Source organism: Gouania willdenowi, chromosome 4 (genome assembly GCF_900634775.1).
Source record: "Gouania willdenowi chromosome 4, fGouWil2.1, whole genome shotgun sequence".
In the NCBI taxonomy this organism is placed as follows: domain Eukaryota; kingdom Metazoa; phylum Chordata; class Actinopteri; order Blenniiformes; family Gobiesocidae; genus Gouania; species Gouania willdenowi.
In genome coordinates this window covers 20,570,638-20,598,297 of record NC_041047.1, presented here as the reverse complement: position 1 = coordinate 20,598,297, position 27,660 = coordinate 20,570,638, and the positions used below count along the sequence as shown (strand labels likewise).

Genomic DNA, 27,660 nt, shown 5'->3' with positions numbered 1-27,660 from the left:
ACATGGGGCAGTACAGTTTGGGAAAAACTGTTGTAGAGACCAGTAATAACACAGCAAACTAGGATAATTGCACAAAATAACTACTGTATATTAAAATGTCTTTAACAAAGACCTCCGTTGGTGCATTCTGGGGTCACGTACAAATACTCACCCATCCCCCCCACAAGAGCTGGTACAGTTCAATCAGTGTGTGTGTGGGGGTGGGGGTTATTGTTTTATGTTCCTATTTAATTGGCTTTGTAATGTAGTGTACAGTAGTTATTTTAACGTGGACTTGTTTTTTTCATTTTAACAAATTGCATCAAGCACTATGAATGTAACTATACTATAAGATAAAGACAGAAGTTTTTTCTTCCTCATTGTGTGGGTTTCCTCCTATTGTTCATAAAATATGAATGAAAGTTTATTTTAAATGTATAATAAATTAACCCTAGGAGTGAATGCATTTGTCTCATGCTGCTCCAGGAGGCAGTAAAGGAGGCGAGCACTCTCCATTTGTATGATGCAACTCGACAGAGCGTTAAACTTTAAAGCCTTTTTGAGTTTTGCTGCCATAGTTTTACACTGCTGTGTGTGCAGTGCACGGTGGGTAACATTCCTTACACCTCACAGCAAGAAGGTCCTGGGTTTAAACCATGGGGAGGACACTAGGGTTCTCTCTGTGCTTGCATGAGTTTTGTCCAGGTACTCCGCCTTCCCCCTACAATCTGTTTGATTGGAGTCTGTATATTGCTTGTAGGAGTGAATGGGTCTCTGTGTGTTGCCCTGCGACGGACTGGCGCCCTGTCCAGGGTGTAACCCCCAGTGCCAAAAGGAAGCTAGAGATGGGCACCAGCAGACCCCTGTGACCCTGAAAAGAAGCAAGCGGGTCAGAAAATGGATTAATGGATGAGTTTAGGCAGCTGGAGAACCTTTTCTACTGCACCGAGCAGTTCTCTCTTTACACTATACTGGACATTCTTTTTTAGATGCCTTTATCATGATTTATTTAAATAAATGTCTCAACGGTTTCTGATCTTTGATTTGCCATTCCACCTGCTTGAGATATTCCATCGTCTCCATCTTCTGTTTTCTCTTCTTAACTTCCACTAAAGCCAAATGGTTAAAGATGGCATCCACAGCAGTGTGTGCGTCTACTGGAGGTTTCTTTTTCATAAGAATTCACCATTTCCTCTCCATTGTCACTTATACTTGCTTGTAAGGATTTTTCCACCATGAAGAGATAACTCCTAGAACTAGGTTTAAGTGTTGTGATAGCTGTGTTGTATTTGAGCTGGAAGAGATCAGCCAACAAGTACTTTTGGTTTCAGATCAGGAGAAACATTCCAGGAAGCAAGGAGAGAGTATAGGAACATGTTTTTATTCCAATTTCCAACATTTTAAAGGACAAGGCTATGTAAAAATTATTTTCATGTTTGAATGAGGTTCAGGCAACAGTGGTTGAAATGAAACATACTGAAAGAGAAGTATGGCTAAATACTGTAAATCAAGAACCAATACGCCCAGTTACATCTTCAGGGTGTTGCATGAATAGAGCATCTCACACGTCCACTCTCTCCCCGACCAACACATGCAAATAAAATGACGTAGCTCAAAAAAACAGCAGTTCATCATTAATCTTAAATATAGAATACATTGTCCTTATATATTATTAATCACGAACTTAGTGTTTGATTTAAAAAAAAAAAGAACCATGTAATTCACCGGCCCTCAAATGTTTTTTTTTTTTTGTTTTTTTTTTCTCTCAACATTGGCACTTAGTAAAGAATCTGGCTTTACAAAGACAGGGGATTGGCACACATTGTACAGAATTTACATTTGGTTTGATTTAAAAAAAAAAAAAAAAAAAAAATGAACATAGAATCAAACAAAAGTACATTAGTTTCAATTTGAACACCACCACACAAAGATTGAGCTGTTAAAAAGGACTGGCTATAAGTGGTCCTAAATGTAGGCTTACAAAAGAAACCTGAACAAGATAATGTGTAGAAAATCACCTCGGATCTGTCCCTGTGACCAGAGTGGATTTTAAGCAAAATGCAATAGTGAACACACACCTAATATGCTTTAGGATGCCTGAATGAATTACAACTGCACAGATGGAGATTTAGTGCCTTCGACCCAGGGAAGGAATCCAGTCTAATCAAGTCAATAAAACTTTTTTAAAAAGGGTGAGGAACAAAGCAATTTTACTTTTTTGTCAACTGTTTAACCACCAAAATACAAACTTGTAAAGAAAATACTGAGGCTCCACACGGAAGATTCACTTGGAACTGTTTCAATACTTTTTCAACAAATTGCTAATAAAATATTTAACATATTTTCTGACACTTTACTTTTCTCAGTGCAGCCGTTCCTACTGGGATGTCAAACTAGCTGATAAAATTCCTTCAGTTTAAACAACCGTGTATTTATGAGAGTTTCTGCGTTAGCAACACACTGCACCAATTCATAGTCACCTCAAGTTATACGCATAACAGAACCACATCAGAGAGAAAAGGAAACAATATAACTGATTCATGATGTTCTAACAAAGATCAGAAAGTTTTTCCTGAATCCCAATCTGATCCTCAGAAGGGGTTGAATAACCCAGCAGTGAGGCAGATTTCCTTTAAACATGCTAAAAACCTAAATGTGCAGCATTAACAGAATTGAACGGTCATGACTGGGTTAGGAAAGCACAGGATGAGAAAAACTGGTCTAAAATCCTCCAAACTGGTTCCTGAATCACAAAAAGACAAGGTCAAGTTCTTCAGTGTGATTTCAAATCAGAAAAAGTTGGCAGTTAGCATACAAAACATCCCTTCATTTATCTAAATGTTTTAAATTGTAGTGCACACTTCTGTCTTCAAATGATAACGGCAAGGATTAATGAAAGGCAATACAAATGATCACTTCTGGGATGTTTAATGAGATCCTGCTAATTGATTTAGTAAGCACCTATAAGTCAAAGCATCCCAGCATCTCCAACAACGACATCACTAATTAAGATGCAAAAAAAAAAAAAAACAAAAAAAAACTAGCAAGAGCACATAATGGAAGAGAATAATTCCCCAAATCAGTGGCACATGTTTAATTTGATAAACGTACGAGTAGTGTAAGGTGCACCATAGGAAATTCCTCCCCCACCCCACACCGATTACATTTTGAGAGCAGCCATTCTCCTCTAAAGGCAAAACAGAGTGAACAAAGAGCCACCAGAGTTCCCTCAGGAATGTCACATAGGCATCTGTGAACAGCTGCATTCCTCAAACACGCAGAGCCTCAGCCATCAGCCTCATGTCAACACACACTAACTCAGACCTGTCCCAAGTGTTTAAATTGCACCTTTCAGCTCTACGGTACAGATAGAGCTCTTTCATCTCTACCAAAGCTGCTGCAAGTAGCCCTTGACATAAAGTCACAAAATCTTACCTGAATTACACTGTGAAGACCAAAAAAAAAAAAAGCTGACCGTCACTTCTCGGCTTGATGGAATATTTTAACTATCAGGCAGGCCATATGATATGAAATTGATGCCAAAAGCCAAAACACATGACTGCAAAAGAAAAGTATACTTAAAGAGCAAATATTTACCCACAGAGTATTTTTTTTTGTATATTTTCATTGTCCTATTTGCATAAAGCACAAGCCTGACATGAAAGCTCCTTTCCTACCTCGAGCATGTTACAACAGGGCGGCAACCGCTGAATAAATGAAGTGTCAATAGAAAGATAGAATATTTGTCCATAAAACTGTTTCCATATTTTACAGCAGTGTAAAAAACTCCCATTGCCCAGGTTGAAATAAATGAACTAGGGAGGGAGTTTTCTTGACTGTAACAACAAAGATCTTAATCGATAAATTATAAACACAAAGGAAAACACTATTGATTTTCTCCAACTGTTTGTGTATCAAATGTTAGCCGTCTGACAAAATGTAGGCGGTTAAGGAAACCAGTTGTGATTGAAGCTAGTTACCTGCAATAAAGGCTTTTCAATGTTCTTCAGCCTGTTATTGCACTGCACTCATATAGAAGGAAGCAGAAAAGCTAAATGAATCACAGTACAGATGCACAAGAGTTTCAGATGACGATAGACATTGACAAATGCCACATTTAGTGAGGCTGTCAATAACAACTGAACGATCCACCAGGAGCGGCAACGTCAAGTTCGTTTTAGGCTCTCCGAGATTTTACTTGGTCTCACTATGATGTGAGCAATATAATTTATTTACAAAAACATTAGGGTTCATTTTAATTTGGCAACGTGATACAACACTGTGGGGAGGGGGGGGGGATGGGGTGAGGGGGTTGCTGTACAGTGTGTAAACACCAGCAGTGTTGTCACTTCTTTTGCTGACCTTTTAAATAGACAAAAGTCAATGACTTTCCCCAAATGGTTGCACTGGTGCACAGTAGTTGGTTTCATTTCAAAAGGAGCCGTTAGAATGAAACAAACATGTCACCATAACTGAAAGCGCGCGTCAACATGGCTGTCGCTGTCCAGGATTAAAACTTTATGTACATTCAGCCTCTGCCCTCTGATTTAGGGCAGATTTATGAAGAAAAAAAAAATTAACCCACGATTCAAGACCAGGTTACACCAAGTACCTCACTGCACCCCAGCACTGCCTCATTCACATAATTAGTTCCTCTTCGCAGATGAGCAGAGTCCACCATTTGGCAGCTTGGCCTCATTCCCTGCGGCTGTAGTGTACAACATGCATGGATTAAATAAAAACAGGAGAGAGCCCTTTTGTCTGTAAAAGCTTAAAAAGTTCATCCAGAAAAGGCCCCCAGCGTAGTGTAGAGAAAAAACATGAAGAGGAGCGCTAGAGCGGGCCAAACTCCTCAAAAAGGACGCCAACAAGGCTGGAGTTGATGTCCAAATCTAAGACTTGTGCAAGAAGAGCAATCAGAGAGCAAACATAGACCCCCAAAACAGTTTAATAATGTGGATGAAAAAAAGCAGGATGTGGATTATGTTGGTTTGGTTGACAAAGAAGTGATGCTCGACTCTTGAGCATCAGTGTATTTTAGAGCAGACGTGTGTTTCTTAACTCTGCATTGAAAGTGAGAGGGCTTTAGTTGTCGTGCTCCTTTTTGTCTTCATTCTTCACACCAAGTTGTACTCTTTGAGGTTGAGCTGCAGGATGGTGTCTTTGACTGCTGCAAACACAAAGCGGATGTTCTCCGTGTCGGTGGCGCACGTGAAATGGGAGTAGATGATCTTGTCACTGTCTGGGTTCAAGTCCACAAACATCTTCAAGATGAACTCTCTACCTGCTACGGCGTCCCGCTGAGGACCTAGAACAGGCACAGTGATGGAGGCATTACATGACTGGATTGCTTGCTTTTCTGTACTAGTGGCACATTTGACCTCCAGGTGTCAGTCATGCACCAGAAATGGACAATAAATAGTTTCTCATAATAATTATAATTGATTAGCAGTATTACCATCAAACTCTGGGAAGTAGTCGACCAGGTGAGAATGCATTATCTTCTCCTCCAGCAAATCCTTTTTGTTGAGGAAGAGGATGACTGAGGAGTTTTGGAACCAAGGATATGTGATGATAGTCCTGAATAGAGCTTTACTCTCCTCCATGCGGTTCTACCAGGGCAAACAGAAAAACAAACAAACAGTTCATGTAATGAGATTATTTCTATTTTCCCAAGCAATGAAAATACATAGCCAGAGAGGTTTCAAATTAACTATTGTAAACAACACTGTTTGTTCAGATAAAACAACATTATTACCAAGGATAATGTTTGGGCTCTGCTCCAAAGTATTGAGGCTAAATTATTGAGTCCTTCCACAAAACACTTCAGCATGAACCTGGCTTTTGTCTGACAACCTATCAGCATTTTTTACCCCAGAAGGTCCCCTTTTTTATTCCTCCATCTTAAAGATCCTGTTTTGTCCCAAATAAAATGAAAAAAATGGACCGCTTCAAAGGCATGGTTCCCACACTTTGAAACAATTTTTTCAAAACTTTTCCAAAATGTTTTACCAAAATTCCATGACTTAGTTCTGAACCACTAAGATCTATTCAAGATCATTAGAGCACAAAAATGAGCCGACCTTTCCAGTGTACTAGTGTAACAGAGTGCAACTCTGTTAGTGTGCCATGGTTAGTAGTAAAAACGTGTCCATCACTTATTTATCATATAGCATTGTACAATGGCGCAATTACCTTTGACACTCATTTTGCAATATTTTTTAAATAACGATGCACCAGCTATTAAATGTAACATTAAACTAGAAACTAAGTGCTACCATGTTTAATTATAACATTACAATTTCAAGTAGCAGACACATTTATTAAAAGCGATGTACAACACAAAGCGTTAGGGTTAAGGGACTTGCTTAATATCCAATAGTAATAGCAAAGGTAGCATTTTAAACATAGATATATTTCCAAAACTTTTCCAGGAATTTCATGACCGTGGGGACCCTGAATGGGGCCCAGTAATTAGTCAAACTTCTCTCCTCTCTTCCTAATAGGCAGGGCTGACCCTAGATGCTTCAGTGGAAGGACAATGAGGAAAATATTCCCTTTGCTTCACCAGTTTTGAGTGTGTAATCTGTGATGCCATCCCATAGGAAGTAACATCTTTACAAAAGCATCTGAACCAGAGCTTTAACAGATAGGAAGTGACTTCCAGTGTTCACTCATTGGTCTGGATCAACATCCTGTAGCCTCACCTTCAAACAGAATCATCTTTATTGTTCAAATATCTCATTGTGACAACCTCAGTCTTTCTGCACCATAGTCTATTAAAGATCTATATTTGCTAACAAGTGTGATATGAACATAACTAAGGGATATGGTATGCTTTCACTGGTGCAAGGGTGATAAAGGCCAACCATGGTTAGAATATAGTGGGCTTCAGGGTTGATGTATAAGCACCAGTATACAATACATACTAGGTGATAACTCAGGTACTCATTTATACAAATAAATACATTGAAACTTTCATTTTAAGAAACCCAAATCTTATCGTTTACTGTTAAAAGTGGCATGTAATTATGGTAGTATTTTGGAAAACTGGGAAAACTTAAGATTTTCATTTTAGAACAAATTTCAAACATTTTAAAAAGTCATTTTGTTTTACTTTGTGTAGACATTAATTATTCCATAAGGCTCTGACTGCTATAAAAATGTTGAATCTGACCCCGATACCTTAGGTGGCCTCAAAATTGCCATTTGTCATAAAACTGGAATTTTTTTTTTTTTTTTTTTTTACCACTGAACCTATAAACGCAGTCTCTTTGTGTTAAGCATCAAACTCGACACATGTGCATACAATGGATTAACTTTTCATCCAACAGGTTCTTGTCCATGTCTCACCTCATTGTCAGACTCCACCAGAACCTGGTCGTACTCACTGAGCGCCACCAGGAACATAATAGAGGTGACGTTCTCGAAGCAGTGGATCCATTTCCTCCTCTCTGACCTCTGACCTCCAACATCCACCATCCTGACAGGATCACGATGGGGTTTAAGAAGGAGTCACATAAAAGAAAGTCATTTAGATTTTAAAAGGTAAAGGGTTTACGATCAGAATAGTTCTGATTATACATTTGCATGTTTCACAGATTAGAAGGAGAAAAGGCTAGAGTGTAAAACCAAAGGATTCAATCAAAAACAACAATGTATCGAGTGGAACATTATGAGTGCAATGAAGTGTTTGACTTGAACTGTTAGCCTAAATCTTCAATTTTTAAGTTAGACTAAACTTTATCTGCTCAGTATATTTCAATCGTAGCAGAAGGACAGTTGGGACAGGTTTAAACATCTTATCCAATGAGTGCTGTAGTTCAAACCAAACACTACTTTTGCACTGTAAACAAAGATAGGATGAGTGATAGCAGAGGGGATAGAGCACACTTTCCCTTAAAAAAAACCAAGATAACTTTAAGAAGTGAAAATATGCCTCAAACAATATAATCTTTCACTACATGCTCTGCAAAACAAATGAAGGGGAACCCATGCATGAGTGGCGAAAAGGCACTTCCAAAGTGTAAAGTGATGGAGAAGAAGAAATCGAAGTTGGACAAATGGAATTGTTTTGAGTAAAAGGTGGGGTATTTTTTCCCTCTCACCTTTAATTAAATAGAAAATCAATAAAAGAGAAAATTGGACAAACTATCAAAACTTAATATATATATATAGATCTGATGCATAACCGCCAATTCATAACTTACAGTAGGGGTTATTTACTTATTTCCTCAGTTCAAAGAAATTAACCTCTGTTTAAAGGACAACTGCTCAGTGTATAGGTAGTCGGCTACAACCTCCTCAGTCCTGAATTTGGTTGCATGAGAAAGAAACACAGCCCCTCTAGAAGCCGGCCTTAAAAAATATGTTGTCCTATAGCAAAATGAGTGACCCACTTTCTTCCATGAGCTCCTCCACCCTTCATACACTGGGTTAACATTTCTGATTTGAAAGACCATACAGATAAGAGAAAAGCAAGTGTAATTGAGGCATTTGCCAATGAAAGCTTTCCTTGTTAGCCAACTGGAAGCTCAGGCACTGGTGCATGTTCTTCTTTATCAGAGAGGAAGTGTGCATAAGGTCTACCGACTAAGAACATGACTTCACCATCTTAAACCTTAGAAACAGAACACAATCAATGTCACTCCTGCACCTGAACGGCATTTATCGCCATGTTTTTCATGCTCACATTACAAAACTGATGTCACAGAGCATGAAATGATTCACCATCAGCAGCACAGCTGAGCAGAGTGGAGCCTATCAGCTAGCAGCAGCAGAGCTGTTGGGAACCTCTTCAACACAGCCTGATTGCAAGCAGTGTTATTTCGAGCCATGCCAAGCGTAGGAGGGGGCTGACTTGATGGCTTCCTATCGATTTGCACTCTTCTGTAATGGTTCTCGTTCCCTGGGTTTATCTGCAACGCATCTTTTTACTTTTTCAACAGAGTGAGGAAGCAGAGCTGCTTTGACCATTGGCTGCCAGTCCTGACTCAGTCCTGCAGGCCGCATTCCAGGTCTACAGACTAGTAAAAGCTGTGGTTTAAAATGTAGATCTTTATAAGCCATCTTTGTACACAACAGAAACCTAACCATGCTACATTCATCCGTGATTATAAACATAAATGGATTCACCAATGCTTTACTCTTCAAGGTAGCCTTTAATTATACCCCATGGGCTGCAGTTCGGTGTTACCAAGATTCATCAACTTCTTCAATCTTTATTTCATTACTTTTTGGCAAATGGTTTTAACATTTAAGAAGTGTCACAGGAACCAAGACGTGCACTTGTCTCCTTTCCTGCTGTCTCTGTCCAAACCAAGTGCAGCCTTAGACAGTCAAGCGTGACAAAAAGAAAAATATTTTCTATACATGACATGAAACAATTCCAAACAGGAAAAACTGATAGTTTACAACTTTAATTTTCACCTCTTCACTCTATTGAAGTTACTTGCAGATTCCTAAAAAGACAAACCACTAACCTAACCATGGCTTATCTGTTATATATAGGACAGCTTTTTAGTAACAAAGACCCATTTTTAGGCACTTAGGTTTAGCTAGCAAAGGGAATGGATTAGATGGATCAATAAACTGGAGGCAACAGGAGGTTGACCATCTCCATGTATACCATGTGCAGAAAAGGTGCTACAATAAGTTAAAAAAAAAAAAAAAAAAAAAAAAAAAAGTCAAACAATCAAAACTTTGTTTTTAACCAAGTGTGTAAAAACCCAGGGGCACAAAGTTTTTTCTGGTGTGGCCAGATGCAGCTCTACTTTTGAGACCAGAGGAGAAACTTTACTATTTGCACATACTTTGGGTTTATGCCAAAGCAGAGCATTATTCCACAGGTGGGACTGATCAGCTGTTCCCTGTAAGCTGCACATTGGAATCCTCTATATATTATTCAGTGTTGAGATAATTATTTGATCTAGAGTGAAAATATTATTACACAAAGAAAATGAAATTACAAGTTGTTTATTAACATGTCAAAGATGGAAAAGAAAAGTTTTTTGGGCCGACTCATTTGACTTAATAAAATCTTTAGTATTACTGCACAATGATCACAGCATCAGACCTCGAATGGATTCAAAGTGGAGCAGGATGTAGAGTTGATGAGGACAAAAAGGTTGTGAAGCACAATGACACAATTGAAAAGGATCGGGACACAAAATTGTGGTTAATCAAAATACTTCAGGTCGTCTTCTACCTGAAAATGATGCTTTGCAAGTCGAAAGGGTATTCTATGATACCAGTGGTTGGAATTCGAACCCTAAGCACATCCTGTTGAGTTGGCAGATAGCAGGACTCAGCGATTCGATCCAGATCACTCAGATAGCTGAAGACGAGAAGGAGAACAGAAGGACAGGAAGGAAGGACAGAAAAAGTGAAGCAAAATGGCAGATGAAGCACACCCCCACCAAAAGCACAGGCATCAGTTCAGATGTAAACCAAAGCACATTCCCAAGAGGTATGAGGGCAGTGACATTTCACACTGTTCCCCCAAAGTAATCCAGAAATTCAGCTGAATTTTGATGGCAGCTCCCAATGACTTAATAATTCACAGTAGTAACTCTTTGGTCTGGGAAAAGGCTGTGAACTTGATAACATAAGATAGATCAAATATCTTCACTATGAGAGGAAACTAATGGTACTGCCTGTGCGTGTGCAACCTTATCCTAATGGTGTTTAATGCATAGTCTTTGAGAGTGTGCCATCAGGGAAGTAAACAGGTCTAAAACCCTGCTTTGCAGCAGTGTGAATGCAGACAGCGGCTTCGACGGATTCTAATTGGCCTGCCACTTGTCCAGTAGCAAGCCAATCAATGACGTCATGGGCAGCACATGACACCAGTACCTGAAGACAATATTCTCCAGGTCAAATGGGTACTCAATGATGCCAGTGGTGGGAACTCGAACCCTCAGAACATCTTGCTGAGTGGGCACGAACCCTGGTGATGCTATTCTTTCTAAACTGTCAAGGTAACTGTGGAAGGGGAGGGGACGTGGCAGAGAAACACACAGGAAACCGACAAAGGGGTAGAGATGGACCTTTAGATTCTGTTAATGAGAGTAATTCATCAGTATGTCCATTATAGTATCAGTAATGTGACTATCGCATATTGACAACACTGTTCTCCTTAAAACTAAGATTTTATCAATGTAATATCAACCGAAATTTTGATTTGCTGATCAAAGATGCAATGATAAGAAGTTGGAAATGATCTGCACTTAACATATAAAAATAAATACCGATTTAACTCTAACAAGAGATTGCTAAACAACTTGATATCCAAGAATGTAATTTTTCTATGGCTTTCTTTTTCTTAAGAGCTATCTGAGTTAAGCACAAATAGATCGACTTAACCTGTTAAACCCCAGCCTCATTACTCCAAAAATCACATACCCTTAACAAATATTGAGATTTACATAAAATATAAAGCCAATTCTCAATAGGGAAGGCAAAATAGGCAGGACTTATTGAACTAATGTATGGACAACAACTGCAGCAAGTTCGGTGATAAACAATAGGCCAAAGATAATGTTTTTGTTAAAAAAAAAAAAATAAGGTTTCACAAATGTTTTACGTACTACTTGGTGGAGTCTGAGAGCTGATATTCTCTCCTGCGATCATATGCTTCCTGGATGCCGGGATCAGCCCACAGCATCTTTACTGCACCGATGTACGGCTGATCAAATGTAGAAACCATCTCCACGTCCACTTCGCGCACCAGTTGGGCATTGTTCTGAGAAAAACAAACAATGTTGTGAATATATCAAAGAGTCACCGTAATCTTTATTTTCATTGAAACTCATACTAAAAGTTAAATTGTAACCAATAAATGAGTATGACTGAAAGTCCAAAGAAAATATTGTTCTAAAGTTACAAGTTTTACCTTTAAAGTAACCCAAAGTGTAGCTGCCTACTGTAATCTTAACATCAGGCTGTATATTAAAGAGGATTCTAGTTTTAATTATTTATTCATTTATTACTGTAAAAATGCAGGACATTGAGGAGGGACATGCATTTGTAGATGCTCATAGAATCTCCGCAGAATACAGTGAACCTTCACCTGTCACAAGCTACCATTTGGAATCAGAGTCCTAGAGTTGCACTATGAGTAGCATTTGATTGGCACTTTCTTCAGCCAATGGCAGGAAAAAAGGCAGAAATGAACACAAACAAGCCAATTCGAAGCAGCCTAGCATCCAGGCATGCCATTAAAACAAACATTACAACAGATGTCGTGGAAAGCGACCAAATATACTGAAGCAACATATGATTCGGAATACAAAGAATCATTTCTTTTTGACCTCGTAACTGTTTCTAAATGATGAAAAAAGTAAACGGTATCCAGAGAAAGCACAGAAGGAGTGCTTGCTTCATTGATCGTTTAAATAAGAAGCAATAGGAAAGTCAATACCATTGGTTTACATTTACCGTTAAAGGGATGGAAGTTTATTTAAATGAAGGCACACCTTGTTCTGCTCAAATTTGAAGGGAATCTTGAGTGTCTCCGTTGCACGGATCATGGCCTGCATCGAGGTGAAGATATTCTGGTAGACGAGTTTGGTGAAGCCCTTCTTATCCTCATCAGTATAGCCTGAGCCATGAATTATTCTCATCTGCTTGATGAAGGTGCTCTTTCCACTCTCACCAGTCCCTAAATAAAAGCGACAAAGTAAAGACTTTAAGCTAGAAACATATGGAGCATAAACAATAGCATGATGATGATGATGATGATGAAGTTCATTTCATATTCAAACCACTTCAGGCAACAGTGATCAAAGGAACTATTTCTAGTAAATCAATTTTTGGAAGTTTGTAATTTTTGTGTGTTTTGTCATTACTCTCCAAACAGAATTTCAAATGTATATGAAGTAGTGAAGAACATAATTCTGAATTATTAACACCTTAGTGCTAATACATAAGGCTTTGGGTAATAAAAAAAATTAAACATGCTGTACACAACTCAGGTAATTAGATTTAATTTTACTTTTAAGTTTTACAACAAGGTCAAGATTAATTTGAGAAAAGAATATTTGGTCACATCTTTGTTTCTTGGTTCCTGTGTTGTGCCATGTGATGACTGATTTGGCGAAATAGGAACCGGTTCCTGACGTCCGATTCCGGAACCTTTACGTAAATGTTTGAATTTTTGGTTCCTAAATTCCTGCACTAGTTTGTTTCTGCGGTTTGTATTACCCCGCCCTGCTTGCTCAGTTTGCTTACGTGGGGCGTGTATAAAGGTGCGTTCACACCGAATGCAACTGTAGTTATTTCAATATAGTGGCGCTTTTTGGTCACTCCATCACTTCATTGCTCCAGTGACGTGACGACCAGGGAACAGACTGTGTGTGTGTGTGTGTGTGTGTGTGTGGACCCGCTGACAGGGAAAAAAAGAGTGCTGATCACTTCTTCTCTGGCCGTATCAGACAGCGTTGCTTTTACGGTTTAAATGATCAACTTACAGAGTTATCAAAGCATGAGTTCACACAGAATGTATGCTTATTTAAGAAGTTAACAGCTTTAATTTTTCTTTAAAAAATTAAAAACGCTCAAATTTTTCAACTTTGAACGACGAGGTCGCACAGGACCTAGTTGCCAGAATAATAATAATCTTCCTCAACAAGAACTGTTGATTGATTTGTCACATGACTGCTCCAGGGTTTGAGTTTGTTTTATTTTGTTTCACATCTACCTGGGCTGCAGCTCTGTTTTTTTTAGACTGCTGCCAACTTGTTTGTAGTGTTATTTCAGCAAATTTCAGTTTTACAGTTACAGTCGGGCACCCACAGTACAGCAACCAAATTAAACTGCATCAACTAAGTTCTGCTGCGAAATCTGCGACCTGTTGACGTGCACAACTCAAAGATTAGGAATCGAGATTTTTTTAGAACATGAATCAAAATTGAGAATCGGAATCATTAAAATCTAAACGATGCCCAACACTATCTGCAACCCATTTCCACAACTTATTTTTCCCTCAACAACTCTGTTCAAGCTTTCGATCTCACCTCTTCGAACACTCAAATCTTAGTCACTGTTGTTTCAGATACAGGTTTTCTCCATGAATTTGATTTGATTTTTTCATAAAATTTCACACAATAAAGCTTTGTTCTCCGCGCTTGAATGCCATTTCTCATAAAAACTAACAATTGATACATTTTTGTATTTGGAAAAAGAAAAACCCAAAATGTAATACCAACAAAAAAAATGAGCAATGATGAAGATAATAAAGTGGCAGTATTGCATTAGTCATGTACAAGGAAATTTTTTTGGCAAATTGGTCTGAATCTTAAGAAACTAGCATACAAAATGTGCAGATCTTTTAAAGGCTCTTTCAAAATTCCATGCCCTAAAGCAACAGTTAAGCTATTAGTTTCCCATGGACAAATACAAAAATTCAAAGTTTTTGCTTAAACTAAAATAAATGTTCTGCAGCCCAGCAGAAGAAGGTGAAGCAATTTAATAAAACAGCAAAAGTCTTTAAGCTTATGTTTGGATTTTGTTAGTTCTGTGAGATGTGCGATACAAAACAACCCTATGGGTGCCCATAGTGAAATTGTATTACCAACAAAAACAAATAATTAGCAAAAGGTCCTTTTTTGCACGATTTTATACCTTGTACCCTTGGTAACACTGAGTAAACTACATCTATTACAGCAAATTGACACTGAAAATGCTGTACTGAATTAAAACACCTCCCTAAGCTAAACGTTTACTTTATGCTTTTGTGTAGACGTGATTCGATGTTGGAAGTAATTAATGTTGTAAAGAATAGCTGTTCGGCACAAGCCAAGATGCCTTTAAATAATGAAAAATGATGAGTTTAACTGTGGACTTGGGATTTTATTAAAGAGTTCTAAAAAGACCAGACAGATTGTTTTCACAGAGGAACTTAGCTGAGGCAACATTGGGGACTGTTAAGAAATGGCATAATTGCAATTTGCCAAGACACTGCATTTATGAAATGACTTGTGGATGTTGTACATGATTAAAATCCTGTCTTTTGTGCTCCAAGTTACTGAAGTTTAAAAAGACAAATGTATAAGTGATATTCAGAGGAGAAAAAAAAACCCCTGTATAAACTTTGGGTTACTACTATATTAGTTGCATGTGGTGTGTGTGCACTCATGTTTGTTTGAAAGTACGGCAGAGAAGGGGCATGCCCTTTAGGCATGATCAGCCTAATTCAACAGGTCCTCCCACTATACTGGAAAACCCAGAAGAGCTTTTTCTCATGGACGAGCAACTATTCCCTCACTGCAGCTACTCCTGAGGGGTAGTGCTTGTTCCTATGGTAACTCCAGCACTGGACTTCTAAAAACTGAAGCTGAAAACACGGCAGCTGACAGGCTTCAGTGAAGGCCTGTAGAGCTCAGACAAACAGGCAACTATTTACAACAACATTTATCCAATTCCACAGAATCGTCAGCCAAGTGATCTCCTCTCAGCTAGTGGGAAGAACAAATGTTATGGAGGCTAATATTGGCATCCAGCTCAGTCTTTGCCTGCCTGTGTGAATTTAAAAACAATGCTATTTCCATGAATGGCTCAAAAATTATTTGCCACGCAGTGAACAAGCTTAGACTCAAATCGATTTGTGTGGTAAAGTAGTGATGCACGATATTAAATTTTTGGCTGATAAATATTTTTTCCCAGCACACCTAATTGCAGAAGCTGTGTGTGTGACAGGATTAAAGGCAAAAAACTCAATTTTGAGAAACTCACACATACATTTCCTTCTCAATGCCTGAAATACATATCAGATCTATTTGTGGGTCATTTGGACTGGTAGCATACCTCAATAGGCAGCATTTTGCTTGTATCGCTTTAAGTGATTGATTGGTTCTTAGTGCAAAACTGCTGAGAATTTACCCGCAGCAGACATGTTATTATGTAAACATTTAAGAGCTCTAAAACTTGTTATCGCTGTAAGTACACAAACCAGTTTGATCCAAAAGTGCACACACAAAATCTTACAACTGATAAACGACTGCTACTTACAAATATATCAGTCATATATTTGTGTCACGACATAATTCAGTCAGCAACTGTCTTCAGCTCTGTTTTGTAAAAAAAAAAAAAAAAAAAGAAACATGTTTACTGAAGAGACAAGTCGCGACAATAACGTAAAACAAAAAGGTTTTAGCCAAGCCATATGTGCTAGTACAAACAAGCCAGGCGGGCGGTGACATGAGAAAGAGTTCTCTCACAGGCCTGACTGCCATATAACTGCTGTAACTCTGGGTGTGTCAACATCAGTTTGCTCAACCAACAAAGCCGCCAGTCAAACAGTACAGGGATACAAACACCTACCTGTCTTGCCCTCGCATCTCACTGTGAAACTCAATTTTTCATCTGACAGGTATTAGCTCTCTTAGGGTTACATGTAGTCACCTGCTGCACAGCCAGAGTGGCTCCCAAGTAGACCAACATAATATAGTAAAACAGTGGGTCTACAATGGTTTCCTCGACACTTCATGGAAGACTTGTGATCAAATACTGGTTGGGGATTTTCCCCCGGTACTGGTTAATACTCTATGTTTTAAAACAGTTCTGGTGCTTAAAAGGTACTTGAACCGGATACCTAAAAACCTCCAGTAATACAAACTTGCAAAAACCAATGCTTTTTTTGTTTCTACAGCAAATTGTAACAATTTATGAACTATTATTAAATAAAATGCTCATGAAAATAGGTAATGAATGGTTTCCGCAACGAAACAAGCTGCTGACCAATGGGATTTATGCTCCATTATGGTAGGAAGGACAAGGAAAAAAGGTTTCAGATCAAGGAAGAGGAGTTTGTGAGTAATGGAGGCTAGAAAAAGTATAGTATTTATTTGGTGGTCACATGTTGCAGCATCCCAAATAAATGAAAAGCAAGTTTTTTGTGTCTGATCTGAAGGTGCAGAGGAGAGTCTTATAGCGCGGTCAGTCGTGTCTGCTACAGGTGAGGGCCAGTAAAACCTAAAGAACCGACACGGCAGTTTTACTTCAGTTAGAAGCTCTAAATGTCGGTTTTGATTATTTTTCAATAAATCGTCCAGCTATAATTGATTCTATGCACATGTTACGGTTCACGTACATGCATTCATTTTCAAGTCACCACTGGTGCCATCATTTCCTTAGGTTTACAAAATGTTTGTGCGCCAGTGTCGGAGTACACACTCAGACTACAGTTATTATACAGGAAACTTTAAAAAAAAAAAAAAGTCTTCAACAAATGTCAACCAGTTTCAGACCTGCACACTGCTATTTAACTAATCCATTGTACATACAAACATTAGCATTCGGAGTTTTGTATTTGAGTATCTGAAGTTCTCTTTCCAAATAAAGACAACAGATTTGACAGTTTTAACATTGAAAACCTTGTTGGATGTTAGTGTAAGTAATGCATTAGATAACAGATGTGAATTTATTGCCAAATTACAGAAAAAGACATGTCCCACTTAGGGATGGGCGATATTGACAAAAAAATGTATCCCAATAATTTCTAGAATTTATCACGATAACGATAAAAATCACAATAAATAAAAACTATAATAAAGAAATTCACAACTTAGTCTAAACAGGTTCCTTACAAACACAAATAAATCTGAATACATCAACACGAGACACATTTAAAAAGGCTACAATAACTGCTGACTCAAACAGCTCATGAGCTGATATTTTATGGAATATATTTGTGCATGTGGATTACTATTAGTGTTATTGTATGTAATTCATTTATTTCCTCACTTGAAATGAAATTATATATATATATATTAAAAGCACAAATAACTCCATTAGTGTTTTTACTGCTTGGGATGAATGAATAGTGACAGTTACGTTAATATTTATGTCAACGTGTGACATGTTTAGCTTTTATTCTTCCATACAAGTGTTAAATCTGACCATAAACAAATTGGTGGCTCTCTGTGGTTCCTTATATGCAGTGGTTAGCACTTAGCTCAGTGTGCCATGTGTTAGCTTAGCATAGTTGGCTTTAGTTGAGTTTCCAGTTCATAATCGTTGCTACAGGTTCATCTCTGTCCCTGTGTTTGTGGAACTTTGGGTGGATCTGACAGAGGAACTTGAATGGGTTCCCTTTGTTGGATGGTTAGCTGGTTTTAACCAAGTAGCGGTCCATGATGTATCGCAGCACGGCAGCCATGACAAAGACCTCACACACACACACAGACAGCGCACACCGTGCAGAGCTTCGTTAAACAACGTTCCGCTCCAGAGAATAAGTTGACGACAACAAACGGGGCAGTTTTGGCACGTGGAACGTGGTTTTTTTTGGGGCATTCTTGGCTAAATTGAGGGACAAATGGCTCGTGGTACACGCTAATTTCCAACATGGGAATTTATCATTTATATCGTGGGATGACAAATTCTTACCGGTGAGAACGTTTATGACGATAAATAATAAACGATAAAATATCGCACATTCCTAGTCCCACTGTCTGAACACTTATTTATAAACACTTAGACTTCAATATTGTAATCGGTATATCAAACACTATGTCAAAAAAATGAAAAAGGGATACCAGCAAAAAATAAATACAGGATGTCCAAAGGCAAAAACATTACCAATATTAATTTAAGACTAAATGTTAGTTGGGTGGGAACTTCAACTCAAACACTCATTTTTCCTTTAGGCGTCTGTGTTTATTTGCTCCATCTACAAACCAAACTAAAAATGCCAAGTTTTCCACACTGTACATTTCCTTTAAGGAGAGTTACCTTTCCTCTGTCTTCAGTCTTGTGATGTCAATGTGCATCAGCAAATCATTTTCAACTCTGCACAGACATCCCAAAAAGCAGCACAACTCAGTAACTGCTTTTCGAAGGGTCACAAAAGCTTTCTTAAAGTACTCGTCAGTTAATAATTTGAGGCACGATCCATTTGCGTTTTCCCAGTTTGTAATACTGACACACTGAGAAGCAGCCGTCTTACTTTACAGTAACTACAGCATGTTCCACAGCTGACGTTGCATAAAAAGCTTGCCTTAACGGATCCGCTTTGAATAAAAACAGTTGTTCTACGACACGCTCCCCCAGTTTGAAAGGTACGGGAAGGCAATATTGCCACCCACAGCCATGTAAGCAGCAAAAGAGAAGATGAAATATCTACAATTAGCTGTTGATACAAATAGTTACCTAAGGAACAGTCATCCTCAAATTCAATTGATTACAGTCCAAAACTAACTAATAGAATACAAAAATGTTGAGCTAATGTGATGAAACTTTGTATACATAAGCTTTTCACAAAGGGAGAATCATTACACAGAGCAAAGTGTATTTTGGGATAAAATAACTGGCACACTGTACCAGGTCACACTAAACAAGTTTTAATTTGAGATATTTGGGAAACAAGTTCGTTTAAGAGATGACTTTTACACTCATCTTAACAGTAAGTGCTGTTACAGTTAGAGGATTTGTGAAGGACCTGCAAACTCTGGTTTTAGTATTGTTAGAATGACTCAGAATTACAGAAAAACAGAAAGAATCCCAAAAATTGCCCCTAATGTTGAACGCAAACGCCAGATTCCGAGGTCATTTCATTGTACCTCGTGAGTGGATTAACAACCTGCACGCCACAATATTTAGTCACTTTAACCAAACCCTGCTGTGCTTGTTGTTGCCTTGGAAACAGTCAACAATGATCCAAATAAGAGTGGCAAAGGCTGGGCTTATCTGTTTGGCTTACATTAGGACTTACTGAGGGAGACCATAATAGGTGCAGTTGGGCTCCCTGAACAAGACATCCTTGGGTGTAGTCAAAAAACAAATACTCATTAACCCAAATATAACCAACCCATTTGAGTGCTGTGCACATTGAGAGTTGAAGTATGTGCTAAAAAGGTATATGTAAATATATTTATCCATACCCATCGCGCACACAGCTTAGACCAGGGGTCTGCAACCTTTACTCTCAAAGGAGCCATTTTGCCTAATCTCGCCAGGATTGAAGTCCTTCTGGAGCCGTAAAAAATACCTTGTCAAGGAAAACAATAGTGTATAAAATGCTATGCAGTTAAAATAATATCGAATAATTTTTAGAGTTAATGGATTTGAAGAGCTACAAAAAATAACTTGATCATGTCGTTCAACACATGCTAATTGCTAATTTCTTGCAGCATATCAAGCATACATAATAAACTGGCATGTTGGCAATGAAATAAATCTTTCCCCACACAAATACAATCTCTATTTTCTTTCAGAATAGTCTTTTTGTTAGTTTAGTTATCTTAAAAGGAATTTAAAACCTAGGTTAGCCACAGGAGCAATGAAAGTTGATGGTCTGTAGTGGATATAATTTTTTTTTTTAGGTTAATCAACTGTTTTATCAGAATTTTATTTTAAGTTAATGGTATTAATCATCAATACCCTCTGTAAGAAATACCAATTCATAATTTAATTTTTTTTTTTTTTTTTAAAGCTACAGGGAGCCATTGCAAAAGAGTTAAAGAGCCACATGAGGCTCCAGAGCCGCAGGTTGCAGACCCCTGGCTTAGACTCATCAATTGCAAAACTAAAAGGTAAATATCTAGTAGCCAGCAGCTACCACACAGTCAGGTGTACAAGCATTTTCATTTCGGTGCATCACCACCCAACATAAACAACAGACAAAAATATTAATGGATGACCAAAGGTTTTCAGGACAGGAGAAGAAGACCCATACAATGCAACTGGTGTGCTTTTTACATCTATCGAGTTAGTCATCATAATGAAGTTCCAGATCTACAGTACCCGGACATATACAAGTACATCATTGACTTTATATCGCCCTACTCTGGGTAATCTTTGAGAACCAACAACAAAAAAAAAAAAAAAAAAAAAAAGATGACATCTGGATTGGTAATGTACCTCAGGTTTTGTGTCTACATGCTAAAGCTAGCATCATCACTGCAGGGTAAATGAAAATTGTTCTGCAACTACCTACAGACACATGCCACGGCTTTGTAATTTGGCTCACACATAAGGGATATCTAGTTTTGCACTAAACTAGCAGTGGGCACAAATGACTTGGTTTCATTGATGTTCAGATTTCCAAGAAGAAAAAAGCAAACATGAAGTAAAGATCCATTAAAATTTAAAAAAAAAAAACCTAACATTTGTTGTTTTGCATCGCTTGACGCAACTAAGATAAAAATCAGAGTATGTCTCATAAATCAATGAATCCTAATATTCTGTTATTGATTATGCTTGTGTTTGCAAGTGATAAAATAAAGCCATACAAAAAACTTTTGTCACGGTACTATTGAATCGGTCATTCACACTTTCACCATCTGACAATTTGTGATTGCAGGCCTCGTGTATCCAGGATTTTAGTATTATTAAACTGTCCCGCAAACTTTTTATTCTATCTATATTAGTGTGCTGGGAGTTCTGATTGCCACAAAGAAATAATTGTATCAAGACAATGGTCTTTTTGGATCCTACATGTACTGTATTTTTACAAGTAAACAAAAATTCCCTTTCAGACTAACTGTTCCATACATGTTTGAAGCCAAACATTTTTTTTTTGTGTGTGTTACCGAGTTACACCAAAGATGCAGTCATTTTCAATACAAGAACAAAACTTTCCATCTCAGAATTTCAATCATCGGTACAATGATCACACACTGTTTATCCTTTTGCTTAACATATTTGAGGAAGTGTCTAACCAGTTAGATACAACTTAGCCCTCCCCAATGCCAAAGTGAACACCTACAAGTCATGTGATGAAAGAGCAAGCAGTTGAACAGACACACTATAAGCAAGCCTAAAAGCCCAAGAAGAATTTTCAAGCTACACAACAATGATTTCTTTACAATTTAGCAAAGATTACTGCATTACAATGTAAACCTCATGCATCAGTAGAACACAAGAACATTAATGCCACCAACCATAAGCATACATAAAACAGTGGTAAAGGGGGACTCCAGGTATTTATACAAATTCATTTTATGATGGAAACAAACAGCTTATTAGTAGAGCAATATCGCTGATGGAGCATATAAGAAAATGGAAAGCTGGGAAAAATTAGCTGCATTCATGAGACACTTCATCCCATTCTAAAATGGTACTTGTTAATAGAGAAACCTCAGAAATGGGTGCTGCACTCTGGCTGTAAACGTATAACAACTTGTGACTTTAATTTGCTACAGTACAGATCAAGCATGGGCCGAGTGCTCTTAAGTTCTTTGCGTTTCCACCACGAGGCAGCTCAGTACAATGCATAGGAGTGCCAATGTTTTTTCTGAGACACAGGCAACAATGTTTTCACTTAGAAAACCACAAAAACAACCAATCTGCTTTATAGGAGTCTTTCCCAAACTTTGGCTTGTGACACCCGGAATAATGGACAATTGGAATAATGGGCCAATACTAGCATTTGAGAATGTAAAGCAGATAAACTGGCAAACCCAATCAAAATAGGAGCACTGCACAGCAGACGGTCCATTAAACTTCTCCATCAACAAACGCAAAGTACCGTATTTTTCGGACTATAAGGCGCACTTAAAATCCTTTAATTTTCTCAAAAATCGACAGTGCGCCTTATAATCAGGTGCACCTTATGTATGAAATGAATAGGTCAAAATGTTTTAGTACAACTTTGGTAAACTATGAAGCTGCACCGCTTGATGGATTTTTGGCGCTTCAGGGCTACCGTAGTCAGACGCCTCGTGGAGTGATATGTACCAGTACTGTGCTTCAACATAATGTTCTGTATTTTATGTGTTAAACCTGAACAATGTTGAGTTATTGTTAATGAGTTGAATAAAGTTTTTACTCATTTAAATTACATTTTTCTTTAATTATAGTTTTCTTTTGTATTAGTATTTATTGTTTCCTCTCAGCACAACTTCTATATCTACCTTTTAATTGTATCTTACTTTATTTTTGACATACATTTTTGTTAAATTATTAGTATTTGTTTCCTCACATGAGTTAAAAACTAATATTTTTTGAAAAAACTGATTATTTCTTTAAAAAAAAGGGAATATTAAAAAATTAATGTGGAAAACAGAATTGGGAAAAAATTAAACTCATATGCATTTAAATGTATGAAATATTTCTAAAAATCATAAATCGAATCGCAATATCTGTCAGAAAAATAGCAATTAGGTTTTTTGTCAAAATTGTGCAGCCCCAGATCAAACATTTTCAGAAAACGTAATATAATTTCAATCTCAAAATTAGCCCAAATTAAATGACTTATCACTGTCGTTGCAGTGGCTTGCCATTCTTAAACACAAGAGCACTCCGCTAAGCCCCAAATATGGTCTTTGCCAGATACGCTACCGTGATTGTTCACACTCTAAAGAAATTTCTATCCCCATTAAAACAATACAGTAGGTCCAAATGTATGGGCACCCCAATTTTTTCGCAAAAATACACAGTGAAATTTTGGTTAAAAAATGCCTGGTAAGTACTTTTGATGTAATTCTACTAACAGACAAAAGCAGGTAAAAATATCATTTTTTAGGGTTTTTTATTTGCAAATAACATTTAGATTTATATAAACTTTCAGGTCAAAAAACTGAATGAGGTAAGAACTTTGTGCCAAGATTATTTAAAATCATTTTATTTGACGGGGGTTACAGAAGTAATTTCTCTTTTGGATAGAGCCCAAAACCATTTGAAATGTCTGGTTTTGGAGATAATCTACCATCAGACAAGTATAATGTGAAGTTAAAATGCAGCTGAATACAATTGGGTTTTTGTTTATATAAACAATAGTTAAAATTAGCAATTTAAATATCACATTATGGCATTGAATGAAGGCAGATATTGCAGCCTTGATAGATTGACACATTTTCTCTTTTAGTTGCCCTGTTTTCTTATGAGCCATTATTAAAAACTTCTTATTGGTCCAGTGTTGGGCCATGGCTCAGTGGTTGGTGACCGACAGGGTTTGATCAAAATTTAGAAGCAGTCCACCCTTCCTGCTCACAATTTTTTGTTCTCTAAAACTAAAGCCAACTTTGGGGGAGGGCTGTGTGATATTGACCTAAAATGTATGACGGTACATATTGAATCCCTTCACGGTATAAACTTAAAGGACACATATCATGCTTTTTAAATCCTTCCTTTTTACATATAAATCATACAGTTGTGGTCTATATAAAGCGGAACTGCAATGCTTGGGTCTGAATTCCTCATTATTATAGCTCCACAGGCCCCTTTTCTACCCCTTTTCTGATGTGCTTCTGAGAGCAACTCGTTTTGGTGCAGTCTCTTTAAATGCAAATGACACACTTCATACCCCGCCCCCTCTCCAGGTTGCAGAGGTGACACTTGGTTCAACTCCACCCTGTTCAGCCATTTGTGTAGTTTGATAGAAGAGATAAGATTATGTAGCGGCGCAGAAACTTTTTATTCACACGTTATTTACAAAATGTCAACAACGGAAGACTTGTCCATCCAGCGCACACAAAAATGACCTTACCCCCGGTTGTGAACATTTCTGTGAAAAATAAAACTCAACCAGGCACTTCGAAAAGGTTCTGATGCTGGGAGACGGTGTAATAAAGCGTGTGGATTACTACATCCAACAACTGAAGATTTGAACTTTACTTTCTGAAAATTAATATTTTCAGAAAAAAATTAATGCAGAAAACATGGAATTTGGAAAAAAAAAAAGATTTTATCGGGCCCTAAATGTTACACTCTTACAAACCTATCAATGGAGAGAAGGAACCTATGACCGACGCACTGCTGCCTTCAACACATTTGTGCTGCTGTCGGTGATAACGTAAGATCCCAAAACTCTAGCGCATCCTTAAATCTATCTGCCATCTCCTCACCCATAAGGTCATCAGAGAAATATGAAGTCTATAGCAGCCGGTTGGACAATTATGAGTTTACTCATTGATTATGAAATGGATCATGATGCTGATATAAAGTTCCACAGCGTGACTCGACAACAGGAAACGGACCACGTCTTTGCACAAGTGTATCTTCGTAATGGCTATTGTAAAGTCAGTTTAACGCTTAGTCTTTCCAGTACTCTTCAAAACGCTAATGCAACAGAGGTCTGCGGTTGAGTCGGAGGGCAAACTTGTTCCTTCACTCCTGTGGTCGAACACCAATTACGTTTAAGTCAAGCGCATCCTCTGCCGCTCAGAACATTTTGTTATAACGGGAGATCAAACTGCTAGTGTTACCTTTGCTTGCAGACGGTCACTCGACATCTTTCAATTGCATTTTTCTGCTCAATATGACTATTAAAATCCAATCCAAGTCCAAATCAGTGACGTAGCAACGTCTTTTTTTTTTAACTAGCAGAGGCAGACACGAGGACATCGTAAACAAGAATTATTGCGATTGGTCGGTAGACTCCAAATCTTGACCATAGGCTAAATTTTCATAATTTCTACCGTCTACCACATATGTGGCGCACACTTACCATTTCATTCAGGAGCAGTGGGGATGCACTTTCCAGGATTGGTTTTTCACATTACATTTGTTGCTCTTAATAAACATGCTCTAGAGATTGGCTTACTCTCTCCTTCATTTTCCACTTTGCCTTGTTTCACTTGTGGGTTACCAGCTCATCACATTTTGCAGAGTGTACAGAATGTCATCCTATAGTTACAGCAGAGAGGTAACAGAGGTGCACTGGCAAATATCAGCAAATTGGGCACACCTAAATACGAGTTGCAAGTATTAGTGCATCAACTGCACTAAGCAGAATGTATAAAATCACAAGGGCAGACTTCAAATTATTGTGACAGACTCCTCTCATGTGCTATAAGATCATCTGCTGTAAGCTTAATGTTGACAGTGTAATGTGGTTTTTGGTCCCCAAAATGAAACCAATATTCCGCAACATTCTCCTAGCTTTGCCATCTGAAGGCAAGGGATGAAAACTATTGCTAACCTGATAGTGCTCTATGATTGGGGTGGACAACATGTTTAGGAATAGGAGCTCTTTTGTTGTTTCTGTTTTACAAAATTTTCAAATAATGAACGCAAAAAAAAATAATAATACTTTGGAGCCAAAATCTTCAACAGTTTTCATTCTGTAAGATAACAAGACTTCAAGTGCTGTAAAATAGTAACGGTTTCAAGTGCTTGAAAATCTGCAATTTCATTTGGTTTTCAAATATTTGTACATTTAGTTTTCCGTCATTTCATTAGAAAGCTGCCTATTCTGTGAGGCTTCGAATAACAGATGTTCTGTTTCTATTTATGTTCAACTGAAAGTAAAGTAAAAATGTCACATTATCCATGCACTGCCTTTAACTGTTGACAATGTGAGCACCACAAAATAATTGATGACATTGGTTGATAATTATGAAATGCTTTTTTTCTGTTCCCATCAAGTACTCACATACAAACGAAAGCAAAATTAAATATACATAACAGTAAATCAACAACACATTGTGGTTGAGCTGGCCTAAATGCCTGGGTCAATGGGCCCAGCGCTGTGCTCAGCCATGCCACAGTTAGAAATATAAACACCACCTGAACCTCAGGTTAACTAGGATTTACATATGACTTCACAGGCAAATTCAGTGGTGATGTGGGTAATGAGGTTGAAACTATTGAGGGTACAGTACAATACAAATACACAAACCGATTCAGTGTGAGTGTAGTAAACGGAATCCACCCAGTTTTAGTGTGTTTGCTACACCCGAGATCCAGACTCACCAAGCAGCAGCAGCTTCAGCTCTCGCCTGGAATCCCTCTTGTCTCTCCGGAGCTGCTTCTCAATCTCGGAGTTGATCCGTTTGGACTCCTTTGCCTCTTCACTCAGGCAACAAGCCATCATGGGCTCCAAAGTCATCACCGCATGAGCTGAAAGAGCCCGTCTGATAAGGGGCGCTGGAGATAAACCCACCTCTGTGCAGCGGTTTTCAACAGGTTATATCCAGACAGAAAGTGCAGCTCACTGGTGCAGGATCAGGCCTCCTGCTGCTGGTTCAGCTGCAGTCAAGAGTTAAATATTTGACAGCCCAACGTTAGTCTCCAGACAACAACTGATTGGCTCTGATTAATGAAGATTAGCAATGCAACATGTAGTGAACACCGTAAACACAATACCAAACAGGAGATTTCTTGTGACACCTTCTTAAGAGCTGCACTGGATACTCAATTGTTAGCTTCCAAGCTAACTGTGGCTAACGTTATGTGACCAGTTTGTGAATATGAACTCCTGTTTTTAACACTAAATTAGTTACTTTGCTCTCAGAGTCATGAATGAGCACAGCTGTCTGAATTCACTGGCAGACCTTACCCGGCCAAACACAAGCTAGCCGCCCAGAAACAGCTGGAAGTAACGCCCGCAACAATGTGACAATGACCCCCGTCAGACTGTCCATCCGGGTGGGCTGGCCTCACCTCCCGGTGCTAACGAACCAACTCCCGTCCGCAGAGGGAGTCACGGGCAGATGTGCCACCGAGCAGGGCGGCCAGGCTAACTGTTAGCTAGCAGGGTTAGCTCATCCCTGGAATTACAGCCAAAAGGCTAAAACCAAGACAGCTCGCGCTGACACGGGAGCGCCATGTCACTGAGACACAAAACGCATGAGCAGCACAAATAAAATAAAAAACCAGATGTGAGCACTGACGTCTCACTGACACTCAGACGGACCGTGGTCGTCCATGCATTTTATCGCCCCTGCTGTTTTTTCGTGGTGGCGGGGAGCGCTGGCCGTCACCCACTCCTCTGCTCCGCTGTGCCACTGCTGCACACGT

At 38.4% G+C, this 27,660-nt stretch overlaps 1 protein-coding gene across 5 annotated transcripts; it reads right to left on the bottom strand.

The window, feature by feature from the left end:
* Positions 1–1,339: 1,339 nt before the first annotated feature.
* Positions 1,340–27,660, bottom strand: LOC114462572 (guanine nucleotide-binding protein G(q) subunit alpha-like). 5 transcript variants are annotated; one of them, XM_028445503.1, is made up of 8 exons: positions 26,804–27,660; positions 26,614–26,760; positions 12,456–12,640; positions 11,568–11,722; positions 10,187–10,315; positions 7,333–7,462; positions 5,438–5,591; positions 5,097–5,287 (listed from the first exon to the last, which is right to left on the bottom strand). In XM_028445503.1, the coding sequence occupies exons 2-8, from the start codon at positions 26,747–26,749 to the stop codon at positions 5,097–5,099; spliced, it is 1,080 nt and encodes a 359-aa protein (XP_028301304.1). In that variant the 5' UTR covers positions 26,750–26,760; positions 26,804–27,660. The 5 variants fall into 5 exon arrangements, with proteins under 5 accessions (XP_028301306.1, XP_028301304.1, XP_028301303.1 ...); XM_028445502.1 differs by having other exon boundaries at positions 26,614–26,889; positions 27,200–27,660; XM_028445504.1 differs by having other exon boundaries at positions 26,614–26,889; positions 27,557–27,604.